Here is an 18,905-nt window from a genome sequence, read left to right as displayed (position 1 = left end):
TAATCTGCCTTCGCCTGCCTAACCTCCTTTGTAACTTGGTTACAGATCAACTTGTATCTATCATAAGCTTCTGTGTCATGCGTTAATTTGTATGTATCCCATGCATGTTTCTTCTCTGACATATGCCTCATCAGTTCATCTGACATCCATTTAGGCCTAAACCTTGAACAATATTTCTTAGTTGGTATGTAAAGCCTAGTAGCTTCCAAGATAAGTTCTTTGAATGCTTCCCATTTTGCATTTGCTGTTGGTAACATCATCAGTTGGTCCCACTGTATAGAATTTAAATACTGTCTCAGTCCATCGTAGTCGCCTTTACGAAAGCAATAACCCTTCCCTTTACCCCTAATGGTAGTTACCTCTTTGAGTAAATCCCACTTCAGCACACTGTGATCACTGCCACCTAGTGGTTCATTTATCTGCAGATTATTAATGCATGAAGAATCACTGCTAATAATCAAATCAAGAGTATTCCTCCCTCTAGTTGCCTCCTGAACATGCTGATGTAGAAAACAATCATCCAATAAATCCACAAAAGCCTTGCTAGTGTGTGAGTGACCAGCTGTCAAGACTAATAGTCAAGATTTCTAAGACGTACAAGCTAAAGATTATAATGATTTATGCACCAACATCGAGCCATGATGATGAAGAGGTTGAAGAAATGTACACTGAAATTGAGTCTTCTAGATGAGCAGAACCCACTACACTATTATTATGGGGGACTTCAATGCTAAGGTTGGAAAAAGGCAAAACAGCGCAGAAAGAGGAACTATAGGAAATTTTGGAATTGGTGAAAGAAATAAAAGAGGTGAAAGACTTGTGGAATTTGCAGAATCTCAAGGACTGTCAGTAATGAACACTTTTTTCAAGAAAAGGGTGAACAGAAAGTGGACATGGAAGAGTCCAAATGGATTAACAACTAATGAAATCGACTTCATCCTCACTAACAGAAGATATATTGTGAATGATGTTACCGTCCTGAATAAGGTAAATGTTGGAAGTGATCACAGAATGGTAAGATGTACACTTGATATAGATGTAGGAAAGGAAAGGAAAGGAAAAAACTGACTCGAGTAAATAATACAAAGGTCTTTGAAATAACAGAGGAGGAGAAAAAGCAGTATGTACTGGAACTTAAGAACAAGTTTGAGCTTCTGCAGACTGCTCAGGACCAAGATATCGACGAGGAATATTACAACTTTCTGAAAGTGATAAAGCCCAAGAAACCTATAGGGAAACAGAAATCCAAAGAAGAAAAAATTAGTCAAGAAACACTTGTCATGATGAACCAAAGACGACAAATGAAGAGCAAGAAAAACACTGACAGGGAGAAAATTGAGTATACTGAGTTATGCAAAGCCATTAGAAAGAGACTCAGAGAGGACATAAGAAGATTTAACACAAGAAAAGTAGAACAAGCATTAAGGGAAAACAAAGGATTTAAATCAGCAGCCATGAGCAGTAATATAGAAAGACAAATGATACTGAAACTGAAGAATAGCGATGGTGTACTTATAAACAGCAGAGAAGGCATAATTCAAATAGCAGAAGACTACTATAGAGAATTATACAAGGAGCAAGGGAATGATACCAGCAGTGGGGAACATGTATTGCAAAGTAGCAACACATACGACATACCCGATATTCTTCCTGATGAGGTAGAACATGCATTGAAGAAAATGAAGAATCGGAAAGCCCCGGGGGAAGATGAAGTTACTGTAGAGTTTTTAAATTGGGAGGAAGAGACATAACACAAAAACTGGCAAGGCTCTTCACAAAGTGCATTAGAAAAGGTGCGATGCCTAACCAGTGGAATAATGCAATCATGGTTTTGCTGCATAAGAAAGGGGATAAATCAGAAATTGGAAATTATAGACCAATTAGCTTGTTATCCCATATCTACAAGTTGTTCACAAGGGTCATTACTAACAGATTAGAAAGAATACTTGATGAGAATCAACCGAAAGAGCAAGCTGGCTTTAGGACAGGATTCTCAACTATGGATCACCTTCACGTAATATCACAGCTAATGGAGAAAGCAAATGAATATAAAACACCATTATGCCTGGCATTTGTGGATTATGAAAAGGCATTTGACTCCATACAGCATAAGGCAATGTTTCGGACACTGGAAAGACAAGGCATAGATACTCCATATATTATGATTTTGAAGAAAATATATGAGAGTGCTACATCCTTTATTAGACTAGACAAAGACAGTAGCAAATTTAAAATCGAGAAAGGAGTTCGACAAGGAGACAATATCTGCGAAGCTGTTTACTGCTGTCCTTGAGGAAGCTTTCAGAAGATTAGACTGGTCGCAGAAAGGAGTCAATGTGAACGGAGAGTACCTAAACCATTTACGATTTGCAGATGACATTGTGGTCATAAGCCACGATCCCAAAGATTTAGAGGAAAATCTTAATCAGTTATGCACAGTTAGTAAGGATTTTGGACTAAAGATGAATATGGCTAAAACAAAAGTAATGATGAACAAGTATGCCATGGAAAGGGCAATAATGATTGAAGGAGCAGTAATTGAAAAGGTGGAGTCATATACTTATCTGGGACAAGTTATTAGCTGTAATAATGATAAATGGCTGGAAGTCAAGAGAAGAATAAATTTTGGATGGATAGCATTCAGGAAATATAGTCACATACTGAAGAGCAATATCCCAGTTTGTCTGAAACGTAAAATAATGAATCAATGTATACTCCCCACCATGACTTATGGAAGTGAAACTTGGGCACTCACCAAAAGAATGGAAGAGAAGCTGAGAACTACACAGCGAAGAATGGAACGAATTATATTGGGAATCAGACTGTTAGATAAGAAGAGAAACACATGGATTAGGCAGCAAACTCAAGTAAAGGACATTCTTATCAAAACTAAAGAACTAAAATGGTCTTGGGCAGGACACATAGCTCGAAGACATGATGACAGATGGACTAAGAAAATAACAGAATGGTACCCAAGAGGAGCTAGAAGAAAACCTGGCAGACAAAGGCGGAGATGGATAGATGAAATTCATGAGTTTTTCAGTAGTAAATGGATGGCCAGTGCTCAAAACAGAAGGAACTGGAAAGTTGCTGGAGAGGCCTTCATCTTGCAGTGGATTGAAAATGGCTGATGATGATGATGAGTGACCAGCCCCCAAATTCCAGTCAATATCTGGGAAATTAAAATCTCCCATTATAAGACTCTGATTTACTGGCCCACTCTATTTCCCTATGATATTTCCTATTTCCATATGATACTCTCCAGAAATTAAAATGAAAACAATTAAAAAATCGAAAATCTTACATTACAGTAAGAAATAATTAAACATCAATTTTTGCAATTTTTTTACTTAATTTTTAATTGCGTTAAATTGATTTTTAATTATTTCTTACTGTAATATAAGATTTTCGATTTTTTTAATTGTTTTCGTTTTAATTTCTGGAGAGTATCATATGGAAGTGTTCTACGTATCATACTGAGGTAAACTTCTCTTATTCTTTTACAAATATTGATATCAACGTAGAACATATTGAGCATTATAGCTCTAGTTCATACTACAAATATTTGTGAGGTGTTTATGGACTAGTGCCATTTGCTGTGGAAATATATACAATATGACCATAATGTAATATATTATTTGATAGCACGTATTAGTATATGATAGGATTAAAAAATCTAAAATTCAAAAGCCTAGACAAAATAGGAAAAAACTAGGACATTTTTAGTTTTAAAAAGGACATTTTAAAAATATTTTTATTACAATACAATATGCATCGTTACTGCCAATCATAGTAAGTTAGGATTACAAAGTAATTATAAAATGTTGAGTTCTAGAGAGAAATGTAGTGAAGTCAGTTTGATTTGTATAAAGAAGGAAATAATACAGTATAAATCCAGTAATTAGAATTTTAATGACAAAGAATGAAGCTTTTAGGGCAAATCGACCCCTTCCTCAGCAAGCGTATACAGATTATAAAAGAATATGGATGTTATAGATAAAATTTCAACAAATACAAGAGCTGTGCTTACTCTGATGCATACGTGGCAGCGAGATTGACATTCATCTACTAGATTGGTGCACGGACTTGTGTGGGTTTGCTGCCAGCATTTATCAAGCTTCAAGACTGTTGATTCCAAGACAGGGAGTAGCCTTGTGCCCTTGCAGCAATTTAAAGTTTTTGAATTGCATAATATATTCAATGATTCCAGCCAAAGGCGGTGGCTAAATTGTTGGGATTGGTCCATCACTTCGTAATCGCGTTTAGGGTTAAGGTCATGGTGGGTAGACCAGAAATGTTCCGTGATTGCGGAGTGATCAGTGTCACCAAGGCGAATTGATCTATCATGCTCTGCAAGTCAGTCTTGAAGGTATCTTGAGCTCTCCCCTATATAGCAACTGCCACAATCTTTGCAAGTTACGCGGTATACCACTCTGCTACGCAAAAGAGGGGCGATTGGAGTTTTCACGTTGGAAACCAGAGAATGCAAACTCCTACCAGGTAATTCTGTACGTTTTATGCAGTGTTCCTGGAGGATTTTCGAGATCTGGCCTGACATGCCTGGATAGTAGGGATGTTATTTGGTTTTTAGGAGCATTAGCAACTAAGGCCATATTGCTCTGGGGATATGCGGTGGTCATTCCCTGACCTTTCCACATACTCCATATTTGGTGGTCACGGGCTCGAACCCTGGTCTAATCAAGAAGCGTGTGCTACACACCAGATAGTAGGGAATATAGGTGGTAGGCATATTGTCATGTGGGGATGACAGCCTCAGGCGGGTCATAAGCTCTTGTCTAATATATGGGCTGGGTAATCACAATTGACCGGGTCAGTTTTAACTCTGGAAATCTCGGCACACCTAGCTTCCTCTGAGCTGGAATGGTTCCAAGCTCGGGAGAATAGAGTGCGTGTGGTGCTGTTGAGATAGCAAGGGGCGTGGCCAGATCTGTAGTTGGTAAACTGCCCACACCACACTGGCTTACGGTATACTGAGGTTTCCAGGTGTGGGCCCACTAGCTTTACTAGAACATCTAAGAATGAAAGGGGCCCGTCCACTTCTAGTTCTAAAGTGAACTGGATGAATAGTGATAAAGAATTGATGTATTCTAGTAGTGTTGCCTCTGAACCACGTTGGATGACGGTGAAGATGTCATCAACATATCAGCACCACGCTGTAATAGGTACGGGTGGGCTCAGGAATATTTGTTCTCTAATTCCTCCATGGTGATGTTGGCCACGACAGAGCTGACAGGGGCACCTATAGCTGTACTGTGTACCTGTTTAAACAGGGAATTCCTGAAGGTAATGACACTGCCAGACAAGCATAGGTTGAGGGCAGTACAGATGTCCTCTGTGGATAGTGATGTTCTGCTCGGTAGGCCTCAGTCATTCTCCAGAAATCGCTTGGTGCAGTTAATGGCCTGTTGGACTGGAATCGATGTTGTTGTTGTTTGGTTTTTAGGAGCATTAGCAACTAAGGCCATATTGCTCAGGGGATATGCGGTGGTCATTCCCTGACCTCTCCGCATCCTCCATATTTAGTGGTCACGGGCTCAAACCCCAGTCTACTGGAATCGATGTAAACAGAGACACGACATCGAACGACACCATAATCTTGCTGTTAGGGATTGAAAGTTCTTTAATTAGGTGAATGAACTCATTGCTGTTGGTGACAGTGTGGACAGTATTTCCCACAAGAGGTGTAAGGAGTCGCATGATGTACTTAGCTCATATGTAGGTGTGTTTAGATTACACGCTTTAGATTACCCTATTAAAGAGGAAAAGTTTTTAAAAACTTCTATTTATCAGGACAAAATATTAAAACAAACCTGCATCATCTGCATATCCTCTTCTCTGTGTTCCTGACAATGTTGAAAGGGACTGGGAAACAGTTTGTGAGGTCTTTGGTATAAAATAGTTCTGAAAAATTAAATTTGTACTTTATAGATTAAAACTGCTTCAATTAACTGGCTTAATTAATATCAGTAAAGCACTCAATCATTCAATAACACTGAAAACATACACTTTATAGACTGAAGGTTAAATTCCATGCATGAGATGAGGAATTTAACCTTTTTTTAATAAATATACCCCTTTGGTTTCAAGGTTTCTTTTTATAATTTTTTCCATTTTCCAACCCTATTAAAGAAGAAAGATCATGGAGGTATAGATACTTCAAAGCTCTCTCTCTCTCTCTCTCTCTCTCTCTCTCTCTCTCTCTCTCTCTCTCTCTCTCTCTCTCTCTCTCTCTCGTTTCCTTTATGGAATGAAGTTAAAATTTTACAATGAACATGTGTCCAATATTTACAATATAGTAAATTCTTGATGTAACTTTGGAAATAAGGGACAGTGTCCACCAAACCAATAAATTATCACCTGTTTATCACTATAATTAGTGATAAAGTCAATAAAACTGACTCATCAATTGCCTCTAATGAGATGGCTGGCTTGCTTTCATTTATCAATACAATATCTGATAATCAGATAAAAAACCAAAACACTGTACAAAACATTTTTGTTCCATTTTATGATCACTGAAGTAATTTGTTGAAATACTGTACCTAAGCTATGTTTACAGTTTCCATGGTTAAAAAGAAAAAATATAAAAAAGCCCAAATTCATAGAGTTTGATTGATTGATTTTAATTTTACTGGCGCAAAAACGACTGCAGTTATACTGCGCCAAGAAAAGATTAAAATATCAACAAAGCTAATTCTGGTAACCTTTAAAAATGTTACCTCATCAAACTGTTATTTTTATATATATATATATATATATATATATACTTATACTGCTTTATATATATATATATATATATATATATATATATAAAGCAGTATAAGTTTAAAAGTAAATTATCCAATTTAGATGTGTGTGTATATATTAACAGCTTGTAAAAACTTAAACTGCTGACACATGGTCTGTCTGATAAAATCTGACTGACTGTATAAGGCCCAGTCGGATGAGTAAAAACGATAAAATATATATATTGCGAACATGGGTAAAATTAATGCAATCTATTAAAATATGCTTTACTGATAAAACGGTTTCACAAGACTCACACATAGCAGGATCATCTGCCCTCAGCAGAAACGAATGTGTTAGATGACTGTGTTCTAGGGGAGTCGAGCAAGAACTTCCTCGCTACGATTCCTGCACAGACTGGACTGCCAAGTTTTTATTTTTTTATTTTATTTTTTTTATGAAATCCCCAAACACAAAAGGTATCAAAACCTATAGTACTTGGTACCGTGTATGGGTTGAAGGAGAAGTATGGGGGAAGGGGGGGCTTTATCTGGTATAATTTATTTGTTCTTTCTCTATGCCATAGTGCTTGCCATTGGGAACATATCTTGTGTATTATTTGCCTGTAGTCTGTATAGGGGACTGACAGGCAAAGATTATTAGTGGGAGCTGCTGATTTGGCCGCAGTGTCAGCCAAATCATTTCCCTTATTCCAATGTGGCTAGGAATCCAGCAGAAGTGGATATCAAACTTTTGTTCATAAAGATAATGTATCTTCTCTGCTGAACCCGACAGAGAATTGGATGGGGGTTGTGCCTCAAAGATGATAAAGCCTGTAATACAATCAAAGAATCGGAATATATTATTGACCTTTGGTATTGACAAGTTCAAATGTGATCCAAGGCTAATTCTGTAGCATGCAGCTCTGCAGTGTATATGCTGGATTCAGCAAGAATCTGCTGAGATATTATATTGTCTGGAAAGACAACAGCAGATCCTACACACACAATTCCGACTTCGAGCCATCTATGTAAACTGGCAGGAAGTTGAAGTGCTCAGCTCAGTGTGCTGAATAAAGCTGCAGGTAGACAGACGGAGTCTCAGACTTTACCCATTTCTTAAGGGAAAAGTCAAATGATGGGATATGAGCATGCCAGGGTGGAAGAGTTTGCTTTGAGGTTTGTGCAACTTTGTCTACATGATGTTAAACTCTCTGAGTAGCTCTTGAACATGAATACCAAAAGGTCGGTTGGCAGTCTGACAGATATTGTACAAATTTTCCAAACATAGCTCAAAAACGGATGTCCACGTATGATGGTCTGGCAGGGATTTCAGATTTAAAGCATACTTTAAAGACAACTGTTTACGAAGTGATAACAGTGGTTCGTTTGCTTCAACGTATAAGTTCTGGACATGAGATGTTCGAAATGCTCCAGTAGTGATACGGATAGCCTAGCCTGATGGTGGACAGGGTCCAGCCATCAAAGGACACTGTCTCTGGCTGAGGAGTATACCTGGGACCCGTAATCTAGCTTGGAACGTACAAGTGCACAATAAATACATAGTAGGCTGCACCTGTCTGCTCCCCAGCATGTAGAGGAGAGAGAGCGAAGAATATTTAGTTGTCTCGTGCACTTTGCATGGAGTTGACAAATATGTTCTAGAAAGGTCAACTTTTTATCAAACCCAAGTCCCAAGAATTTTTTGTCTGACTCTACTGGAATAGCATTTTGTCCGAGCCTTAATTCAGGTTCAGGATGAAGAATACGCTTACGACAAAAGTGTAAGCAAAAGGTCTTCTGCGGCAAGAACTTGAATCCATTAACAAGTGCCCAGGAATTAAGGCGATTAATGGCTTGTTGCAGTTGTCTTTCAATAACCCTCATGATGTATGACTGACAAAATATGCTAAAGTCATCAAAATATCTAAAGTCATAGAGGGCACATGGAGGAAGCTGTTCTGTGATGGAATTTACTTTGATGGCAAAAAGCGTGACACTTAATATTGATCCCTGTGGTACTCCCTCCTCTTGGCAAAAGGAGCCAGAGAGCGAGGATCCCACATGAACTTGGAAAGACCGGTTGGCAAGAAAGTTTTTAATAAAAATAGGGAGATGCCCTCTAAGACCGAGGCTATGGAAATCTTTTAAGATGCCGAATCTCCAAGTTGTGTCATATGCTTCCTCCATGAATACTGACAGCAAATGTTCTTGTTTTAGGAAAGCATCCTGGATGGATGTTTCCAGTCTAATTAAGTGACCAAGAGTTAACCTGTTTTTTCGGAAGCCGCACTGGATGCTGGAGAGAAGATCATTCGATTCTAAATACCACATTAGATGAAAATTAACCATTCTCTCCAGGATTTTGAACAGTCAGCTAGTCAGAGCTATAGGATGGTAATTAGTAGGGAATTTAGGATCCTTTTCTGGCTTTTCAATGGCAAGCACAATTGTCATGTGCCAGGAATCTGGAAATTGCTCTTTTATATAGATTCTGTTAGGAAACAGAATCTATATAAAAGAACAAGCAGGCAATCCATAGATGTTGGTGAGAGATGTTTAAGCATTTCATAATGCATGCCATCTGGTCCAACAGCACTTGCCTTGGAAAGATAAGAGTTCTTTTTAGTTCCTGCAGAATGAAAGGCACGTTGTAGGGACAAAGGCCTTTCGGTGTGAAATTTAGTGCCTGTTTTTCTCTTTTATGTTTCAGGACTAGGAACTCTGGGGAATAGGAAGATATCCCAGATATGTTTGAGAATGTTTCCCCAAGAGAATTGGCTATTGCAGATGGCTTTGCAATAGTGCATCCATTATATTGTAGGATCGATGAAGGGTAAGATGTATATTTTCCGTTCATTTTCTAGATTTCATCCCAGACCACCTTAGTGCTGGTAGACTGGGTAATAAATGATGTAAAATGGATCCATGATTCCTTCTGACTCTGACAGTGAATGTAGCATGCTTTGGCTAGTGCACATTTAAAGGCTATTAGATTGACAGTGGTAGGATATCAGCAGAATATCCCCTAAGCTTTGTTTTGAGCCATTTTTGCTGCTGTGCATTGTGAATTCCACCATGGTTTGGGAAATGGTGGAAACCGGGCAGATGTTTTCAGAATGGCATTGGCAGCTGTGTGGACGATATTTTCGGTGATGTATGTGACTGCATTACTGATAGGCTCCTGACTGACCGCATTAAGGTCACAATTTGCCTGATGTTTCAAGGCATTCCAGTCAGCCTGATCAGTTTTCCACTGTGGTAATCTGAAGGGAATACACTGTCTCCCGCCATTAAGCAACGGATGTCCACGTATGATGGTTATCACAGGGAAGTGATCACTTCCATATGGGTTCTCCTCCACTTCCCAAATGAATGAGTGAAGGGGAGCAGATAGAAAGATCAACGGCAGAAAATGTACTGGTAGACATGTGGAGGAATGTGTTGGTGCCCACATTTAGAAGGGAGAGGTCAACGTCATTTAGCATATGCTCTATGTCTCATCCCCTTCCACTGTTGCTAGCACTACCCCACAGGGAGGTATGTCCATTAAAATCCCAGAGAAGTAAGAAAGGGGGGCAACTGCATTACAAAATCATCAAGGTCTTCCTAGGAGATGTCAGTCCCAGGTGGCAAATAAATAGAGCAGACGATTAATAAAAATCCCACTGTAAGGCAAATTGCAACAGCCTCTATGCTGGTTGTAAGTAGCAAGGGCTGAACTGGGGTCTGGTTGCCCATAAGGATAGCCACTCCTCCGTGAGCAGGACCATTGGCAATTCTATCCTTACTAAAAATTGTGATGTTATACATGGTGGAGTCATCATTTGCCTTTAAATAAGTCTCCTGCAAGCAAAAGCAAACTGGCTCGTGTTTTTGCAGGAGGGCCTTGATGTCATCAGTATTTTTCCGGAATCCACGACAATTCAATTGTAGGAATTTAGCCATTATTTTGGCTTGGTGGGTCCATCAGGCAGCTTCTGAGGTGCTGAGGGCTTACTTTTGTCAGTCTTGGATTTATCTTTTTTGGGGAAGTATGGATGCTGTCCTGTGTCCATTTCTTCCTCCACAAAGAGTTCCAAGATTGATTCGTCTGGTACCTCCTTATCCTCTACAACCATTGTTTCTGGTATTATGCGTGGTTCTTCTAATCCTTTTGGCTTTTCTTTACCACTTGATTTTGGTAGAGTACCGCTACAGGAGTGGCAGCTGACTGTTTTTTGGGTGGGCTTTTGTGAACTCAATAAATAGCATGCAATTGGAGTTGACTCTCGTGGTGGTATAGTCATCTTAGTTTGTGTACCGATAGTGCACTTAGCTGAAACTTTCTGGGCATACGAAGGTCTCAGCTATTTACTGGTTGGATATGTTTTCTGGCCTCTGGGTAGGAGATATTCAGCTCTGTTTTTAATTTTTGGATTTCTTTTTCATCCTTCCACTGCTGGCATGTTCTAGAGTAGGCGGGGTGCTCTCCTAGGCAGTTGACACGGATTGGCTTTGAAGCTGAACATTCCTTGCTCATTCCTTAGCACCACATCGAGCACAGGCAGGGTTATCTCGACAAGCTGTTTGTGAGTGGCCATATTTTTGGCATCTAAAACACCTCAGTGGGTTTGGAATGTAAATCCTCATTGGGCAGTTTAGATAGCCTGCTTTGATGGAACTTGAAGGCCCTGGGGTGTTGAATGTGAGGAAAAGAACTTGGGTAGGGAAGAGATTCCCATCCTTTCGTATTGATATTCTCTTGACAGCTGTCACTTCTTGGTCTTTTAATTCAGAGCAGATCTCTTCTTCAGAGACATGAAGGTCCCACTCTGATATAACACCTTGTGAAGAAATCAGAGTTTTGTGGGGGAGGTTACGATGATAGATATTCTCCCTATGGATGCAGAGTTCAGGATTTTTGGCGCTTGTTTTATGATGGAAGCTTCGACCAAAAGGTCGCCAGAACGCAGTATTTTAATGGATTTTGGTGATTCTGCCAACCCTTCTAATCCTTTCTGGATAATGAAGGGTGACATCTTTTCGATTGACTGCTCTCTGGTGGAATGGAGAATGAGGAAGAGTGGCGTCGCTGATGATGGTGTGTCGTCAGTTCTGGCTCTTTTTACGGAGGCATTTTCCATGCTATCATTTCGATTAGGTAGGGGCCTTGTTCGGGTCCCAGAAGAAAGAGGATTTAAATTACTCATATGAGTAAAATAAAATTTTCAGACGCCCTTAAGTATCTCACCCACCACAGAGCCCTACAAGGGGATGCCCAGTCGTGACAACTCTCCCAATGTTTACATCATCTGCAAATTTTGAGATCACACCCTTTATTCCATTGTCAATGTTGTTTATGAAAATCAGAAACAAAAGTGGTTCAAGAAAAAATGTTTCAGAGGCCCTACTTTTGACATTACACCAATCTGAACAATATCCATTAATCACAACCCTCTCTGCCTTCTGCCCTACAGCCACTCTGCAATCTGCTTTAGAATTTTTCTAGTAATCCCAACATTTTCCAGTTTATACAGTAACCTCTCGTGAGGGACCGAGTTAAATGCCTTGCTAAAATGAACTATATCAAAATTGTCCAATACATCCGGCTTGTGATCAAAATTGCTTACCAGGTTAGTAAAACATGATTTTCCCTTAGCAAAACCATTCATGTGTCCTTCAGAATGCCATTTCTATCTAAGTGTCCCTGGATTGCACTCTTAATCATTGCCTCTAAATTTTCCCTACCAATGAAGCCAAACTAACCAGTTTACAGTTACCAACCTCACTCTTAGAACCAACTCTGTGTTGGCAATATACAGCAATACCTTGCTTAGCACGGCTTTCACTATAACACAGTTTTCAATTAAGTTTAAGTTGAAAATTTACTGTACATATTAAAACTTATTCAATAGCCTAGACACGTACTCTTCATATATGCTGCAGTGCCAACTCTATTGTCTCACATGCGCCAATAGCTCCCCTCAAGCAGTCAGTGGCAACGTGCAACAGTGTTCAGTATTCTTAATTCCACCCTGACAAGACAACGTAATAGCTTTTCAAACTTTTCATTTCACAATTTATTTTTTACCCATTTAAATATGAAACAATGTCAAAAAAGGAAAAGTTATGAAAGTGATGGAACTACTAAATGTAATTGGCTTACATTAAAAAAAAAAAAAACTTAATATTATCAAGTGCAGCAGCATGCTGCACTTGATAATATTTCAATTAACATAGAGATATATATTGCAATTAACATAGAAATATGCCGCAATTAACATTGCGGCATATTTCTATGCCGCAATGTTTATCTACGAATATTTAAAAAATACTGTTAAAAAAATAGCTCATGAAATTCTAGGCAAAAAGAAGAGCCAAGGACCAAAAAAGACCTGGATTACAGAGAAAGTAAGAGCCGCTGTAGAGGAAACGAAACTTGCACATCAGAAATGGCTGGGTGATAGGAATGATGCATATAGGAAAATTTATGTTAAAAAAAAAAGAAAATAGCCAATCAGTTGGTAGTAGAAGCAAAAAATGAAGAATGGGCAAAGAAATGTGCAACTATTAATAGCAAATTGGGCTTCAAGCAATCAGCGGAATCGTGGAAGGTCCTTAAAGACTTGAGAAAACAGAATAAACAATGCTGGTTTGCAATTAATACCTTTGAAAGACTGGACAGACTACTATGAAGGACTTTTAAAAGAAGACCGGGAAGAGTTCAAGACGATGGAGGATTTTGGTGTAGAAGACTTGGGCTTAAAAGTTTCTGTTAGGGAAGTGGAACTCCTGCTAAAGGAAGGAAGGAATGGCAAATCACCTGGACCTGGAGGAGTTTACATGGAACTTCTGAAATATGGAGGAAGAGGAGTGGCTGTTCTGATACAAAACTGTTAAATAGTATACTGAGAGGAGAAGAAATACCAAAAGAAATGATAACAGGATATATTACATCAATTTATAAGAAGGGCGATCGGAAAAGCTGTTCAAATTACAGAGGAATATGCGCCCTGAACCCGCTGTTAAAGATCCTTGGAAAATGGATCAGAAACCATTTAGAAGCCTGAATCGAGGTATCAGAAGAACAAAGTGGTTTTTCAGCTGGGAGGTCATGTACAGATCATATCTCAACAGTACGACAGATCCTTGAAAAATGCCAATTAAAAGGAAAAAAAATCTTTGATTTTCATTGACCTTGAAAAGGCACATGATAGTGTTCCAAGAAAACTCTTATGGGAAGCACTGAAAGAGGCAAATATTGATGGACAACTGATTAACATTATTAAGGCAATTTACAGGAATAATAGATGCAGAATTAAAGTGGGATCAGCTTTGTCACCTGAATTCCACACTTCAAAAGGCTTATAACAAGGTTGTTGCATGTCGCCAACACTTTTCAAAATTTATATTGACATCTGCCTAAGATCCTGGTCAAAAAAATGTAATAAAATGGGATTGCCGATTAATAAGAACACCTATATTCACAATTTACTTTTTGCAGATGATCAGGTGGTAATAGCACAAGACTTAGAAGATGCAAAGTATGCATGTCGTCAATTGTTTGAGGAATATAAACACAATGGGGTCTAAAAATCAATTTTAGCAAGACTGAAATGTTGTCTTCAGGGCCAGGACACGTTCTAAATATTGCAGGTTTTAAAATCAAACAAGTCGATAAATTCAAATATCTGGGATCAATCTTACAAAGTGATGGATCATCCCAAGCAGAGATCAATAAGAGAATTACAGATGGCAGAAAGGCTATCGGCATGTTAAACTCTGTTCTGTGGAGCAAAAATATCCTATATAAAACAAAGAAACATATTCCAAACGATTGTACAAAGTCTTCTATTGTATGGAGCGGAAACCTGGACATTGAATAGGCGAGCGGAAAACAAATTGCTCTCCACAGAAATGGATTTTTGGAGACGCTCAGCAGGAACTTCTAGAAGAGACAGAAAACGGAATGAAGACATAAGGGAAAAAATGGAAGTGAGAAAGACTATTATTGACACCATCAAAGAAAAGCATCTAACATGGTATGGACAGGTAAAACGATACTTCCTGGAAGAAGGAGAAGAGGAAGACCTAGGAGGACATGGATGGATGGAGCGTGGGAGTGCATGACAGCCGAGGCTTAACCGACCAAGACACCTTGAACCGCACTTTATGGCAGAAAAAAATTCCTAACAAGAAATAACTTGTAGGCTGAGGAAACCCATTGTAAATGGAAACACTCCTCTTGAAGAAGAAGATTATCAAGTGCCACAAAGATGGGGCATCATATGCTAAAATAACGCAGAAAAATGGAATGAATGAAGCATCAGTACGAACAATTATTTGAAAGAAGAATCAATATAAAAAGCAGGGTATTTTTACAGCATCTTAAATGACGAAAGTGATAACTAAGCAAAGAAGTTCACTATTGATTAATATGGAAGATCTTTTATTAATATGGATAGAAGATTGTAATCAAAAGAATTCTGTTCAGTCAAAACACCATTCAAGTGAAAGCCATGAACTTTATAACACGCTGAAGGAAAAAGAAGAAAATAAAGAGGAGGAGACTAAAGAAATATTTACAACCAGTCGTGGTTGGTTTTTCCGCTTTAAAAACCATGTTGGGCATCACAATGTTCATATCTCATGTGAAAGTGCCAACAAAGATGCTGCCACAAGATTTCCTAGTGAATTAAAATAATTGAAGAAGTTGGCTACAAGGACAAACAAATTTTCAATGTCGACGAAACTGGACTGTTCTAGAAAAAAATGCCCTCAAGAACTTTTTTGGCTGAAAATGAAAAGGCCTAACCTGGATATAAAGCATCAAAAGATCATTGGGTGGAAACTCAATGATCAAAAACATCAAAGGCAGATATTGTTGGGATATCAGAGACGTGGTGTCACATAGATATAAGGAATGCAGAACTGGAATTTGGGGAGTACAATGTGTACAGAAAGGATAGACAGGACAGGAGGGGAGGAGGGGTTATGCTATTAGTTAAAAAACACATAAAATCCAAGGAAGTGAAGCCAGTCGACATTGATGGACAGTGCAGTGTCGAGTCAGTTTGGTGTGACATAAGCATAGGTAAATCAAAATTGAGAGTAGGAGTGTGCTATAGGCCTAATGACTCTGATGAGTATAATAAGATACTGTACAGGGAAATAGAATGGGCCAGTAAATCAGAGAGTCTTATAATGGGGGATTTTAATTTCCCAGATATTGACTGGAATTTGTGGGTTGGTCACTCACACACTAGCAGGGCTTTTGTGGATTTATTGGATGATTGTTTTCTACACCAGCATGTTCGGGAGGCAAATAGAGGGAGTAATACTCTTGATCTGATTATCAGTAGTGATTCTTCATACATTAGGAATCTGCAGATAAAGAAACCACTGGGTGGCAGTGATCACAGTGTGCTGAAGTGGGATTTACTCAAGGAGGTAACTACCATCAGAGGCAAAGGGAAGGGTTTTTGCTTTCGTAAAGGCGACTATGGTGGTCTGAGACAGTATTTAAATTCTATACAGTGGGACCAACTGATGATGTTACCAACAGCAAATTCAAAATGGGAATCATTCAAGGAACTAATCTTGGACGCTACCAGGCTTTACATACCAACCAAGAAATATTGTTCAAGGTTCAGGCCTAAATGGTTGTCAGATGAACTAATGAGACATATGGAAGAGAAGAAAAATGCATGGGATACATACAAATTAATGGGTGACATGGAAGCCTATGATAGATATAAGTTGGTCTGTAACCAAGTCACAAAGGAGATTAGGCAGGCAAAGGCAGATTATGAGAAATCCTTGGCAAAGGACGCAAAGAAAAACAGAAAAGAGTTCTTTACCTATTTAAACTCAAGACGGAAAGGGATGAATCAGATTGGTCCACTGGATGTTGATGGTTCAACAGTTGAGGATCCTGCTCAGGTGGCTAACAATCTAAACGAGTATTTTGCATCTACATTCACACATGAGGAGTTATTCAGGAAGGGGAATGTCGTAGGTGAAGTAAACATTGGCAGTGAGCTAGATTATTTTCTAATAACTGAGGGGAAAGTGGAGGAGAAATTGCTGAGGATAAACATAAAAAAGGCACCAGGGGTGGATGGGATCTATCCAGTTATATTAAAGGAGGCAGCAAAGGAAGTAAGCAAACCCCTAGCCATAATTATGAGAGCTTCTTTGGACTCAGGGGAGGTACCCATGGACTGGAGATGTGCAAATGTAACCCCAATTCACAAAGGAGGATCAAAGGCTGACACAAGTAATTACAGACCTGTTAGTTTAACTTCGGTTCCAGGAAAATTAATGGAGGCACTGGTTAAAGAAGCACTGCAGGATCATCTGGACAAGAATTCAGTTATAGCTCAGACACAGCATGGTTTTGTTAAGGGCAGGTCTTGTCTGACCAATTTGATTGGATACTATGATGTAGTCACAAAAGAACTGGATGCAGGGAATAACTTTGATATTATATATTTGGATCTTAGAAAGGCTTTTGATACTGTTGCGCATGGAAGACTGCTGCACAAATTGGAGAAGTGTGGCATTGGAGGCAAATTGCTGCTATGGATAAAGGGATGGTTGAGTGGCAGAAGACAGAGAGTGGTAATCAATGGACACTGCTCAATGTGGACTAATGTTATTAGTGGAGTTCCTCAGGGTTCAGTGTTGGGTCCATTGTTGTTTTCTGTATTTATAAATGATATTGATGATGGTGTATCAGGCTTAATGTCGAAGTTTGCAGATGATACCAAGGTTGGCAGGGTTGTTAAGGACACTACTGATACTATGCTGCTGCAACAGGATCTGGAAAGGTTGAGCAGATGGGCTGAGAGGTGGCAAATGAAGTTTAAAATTGACAAATGTAAAGTACTACATATGGGAAACAGTAACCCCAGATCAACGTATCAACTCTGTGGCACTACGCTGGCAGTGGTAGAGAATGAAAAGGACCTGGGGGTAATTGTGCAGGCAGATATGAAGTTCTCTGAGCAGTGCAGACGAGCTGCAAGAGTAGCTCATGGTGTCTTGTCAATGATATACAGGGATTTTTCTAGCAGGGATAAGGATGTGATTATTCCCTTGTATAAGGCATTGGTCAGGCCACACCTTGAGTACTGTATACAGGTCTGGAGGCCTCATTTCAAGAAGGATGTAGAGCTGCTCGAACGAGTACAGAGAAGGGCAACAAGATTAGTGAATGGAACAAAGGGTTGCTCTTACGAAGAAAGGCTTAAGTTTTGCAAATTACAGAGCCTGGAAACTAGGCATCGGCGAGGTGATCTGATAGAGGTGTATAAGGCTTTGAATGGCTTGAGCATGCTCAATGCCGATGGGATTCTTCCTCTTGCTCAGAATAATCACCTGAGAGGGCATAAATTCAAATTGAGGAAGGACGGATGTCGGATAGATGTGCGGAAATTTGCCTTTAGCCAGCGGGCAGTTGGTTTGTGGAATAGACTCCCATCGCTTGTTGTTGAAGTTGATAGCCTAAATAAATTTAAGGCTCAGCTGGACAGGTATTTCGAACGAACGGAGGGGTGAAATGGGAGTAGTGTTTTTTTTTTTTTTTTTTTTTTGGCTGATGCTGAATAAGCTTGCTTTCTTGCATCATATGCCTCTACTAATGCTAATGCTAATGCTAACTCAACTGGGGATTTTAAATTGAAGCCTCTACCCATGTTCAGAGCAGAAAACCCAAGATATATCCATTTCTTATTGGATCACCATAACTTGGTGATCCAATAAGAAAGCAGGGATTACAAGAGAATTGTTTACAGGGTGGTTCACAAATTATTTTTTACTAACAGTTGAACGTTACTGCAAAGATGAAGGGATGGAGTTCAAAATTTTGTTTCTTTTAGACAATGCACCAGGCCATCCACCTGAAATTTCTGATCTCAATGAAAATGTAAAAATATGCTTTCTTCCACCTAAAACAACGTCTCTCTTAATCTAATGGATCAAGGTGTAACTGCCACATTCACATTATCTACAGCAAACTTTTTCTCAAATGATTGAAGCTTCAACAGGAGTGGGATCATAATCTTTACAAACATTTTGTAAAAATTAAAACATCAGGAATGTGATCGAAAATATATCTCCATCTTGACTAGAAATCACTGCCAAAAACATGCATTTCTATTTGCAGCATGTTTT

At 39.0% G+C, this 18,905-nt stretch overlaps 1 protein-coding gene across 1 annotated transcript in view; it reads right to left on the bottom strand.

The window, feature by feature from the left end:
• The window catches only part of LOC150080682 (dihydrolipoyl dehydrogenase, mitochondrial), a 222,593-nt gene that overhangs the window by 185,257 nt on the left and 18,431 nt on the right, over nt 1-18,905 (bottom strand). The window contains exon 2 of the mRNA XM_090381792.1: nt 5,832-5,922. Within this exon, the coding sequence (XP_090237918.1) occupies nt 5,832-5,922 (91 nt within the window). The remainder of the gene's footprint in view (nt 1-5,831; nt 5,923-18,905) is intronic.

The sequence above is a fragment of the Mastigoproctus giganteus genome, chromosome 9 (assembly GCF_048544385.1).
Source record: "Mastigoproctus giganteus isolate SK-2022 chromosome 9, ASM4854438v1, whole genome shotgun sequence".
NCBI lineage: Eukaryota > Metazoa > Arthropoda > Arachnida > Uropygi > Thelyphonidae > Mastigoproctus > Mastigoproctus giganteus.
This window is presented reverse-complemented; position numbering and strand designations above follow the sequence as displayed.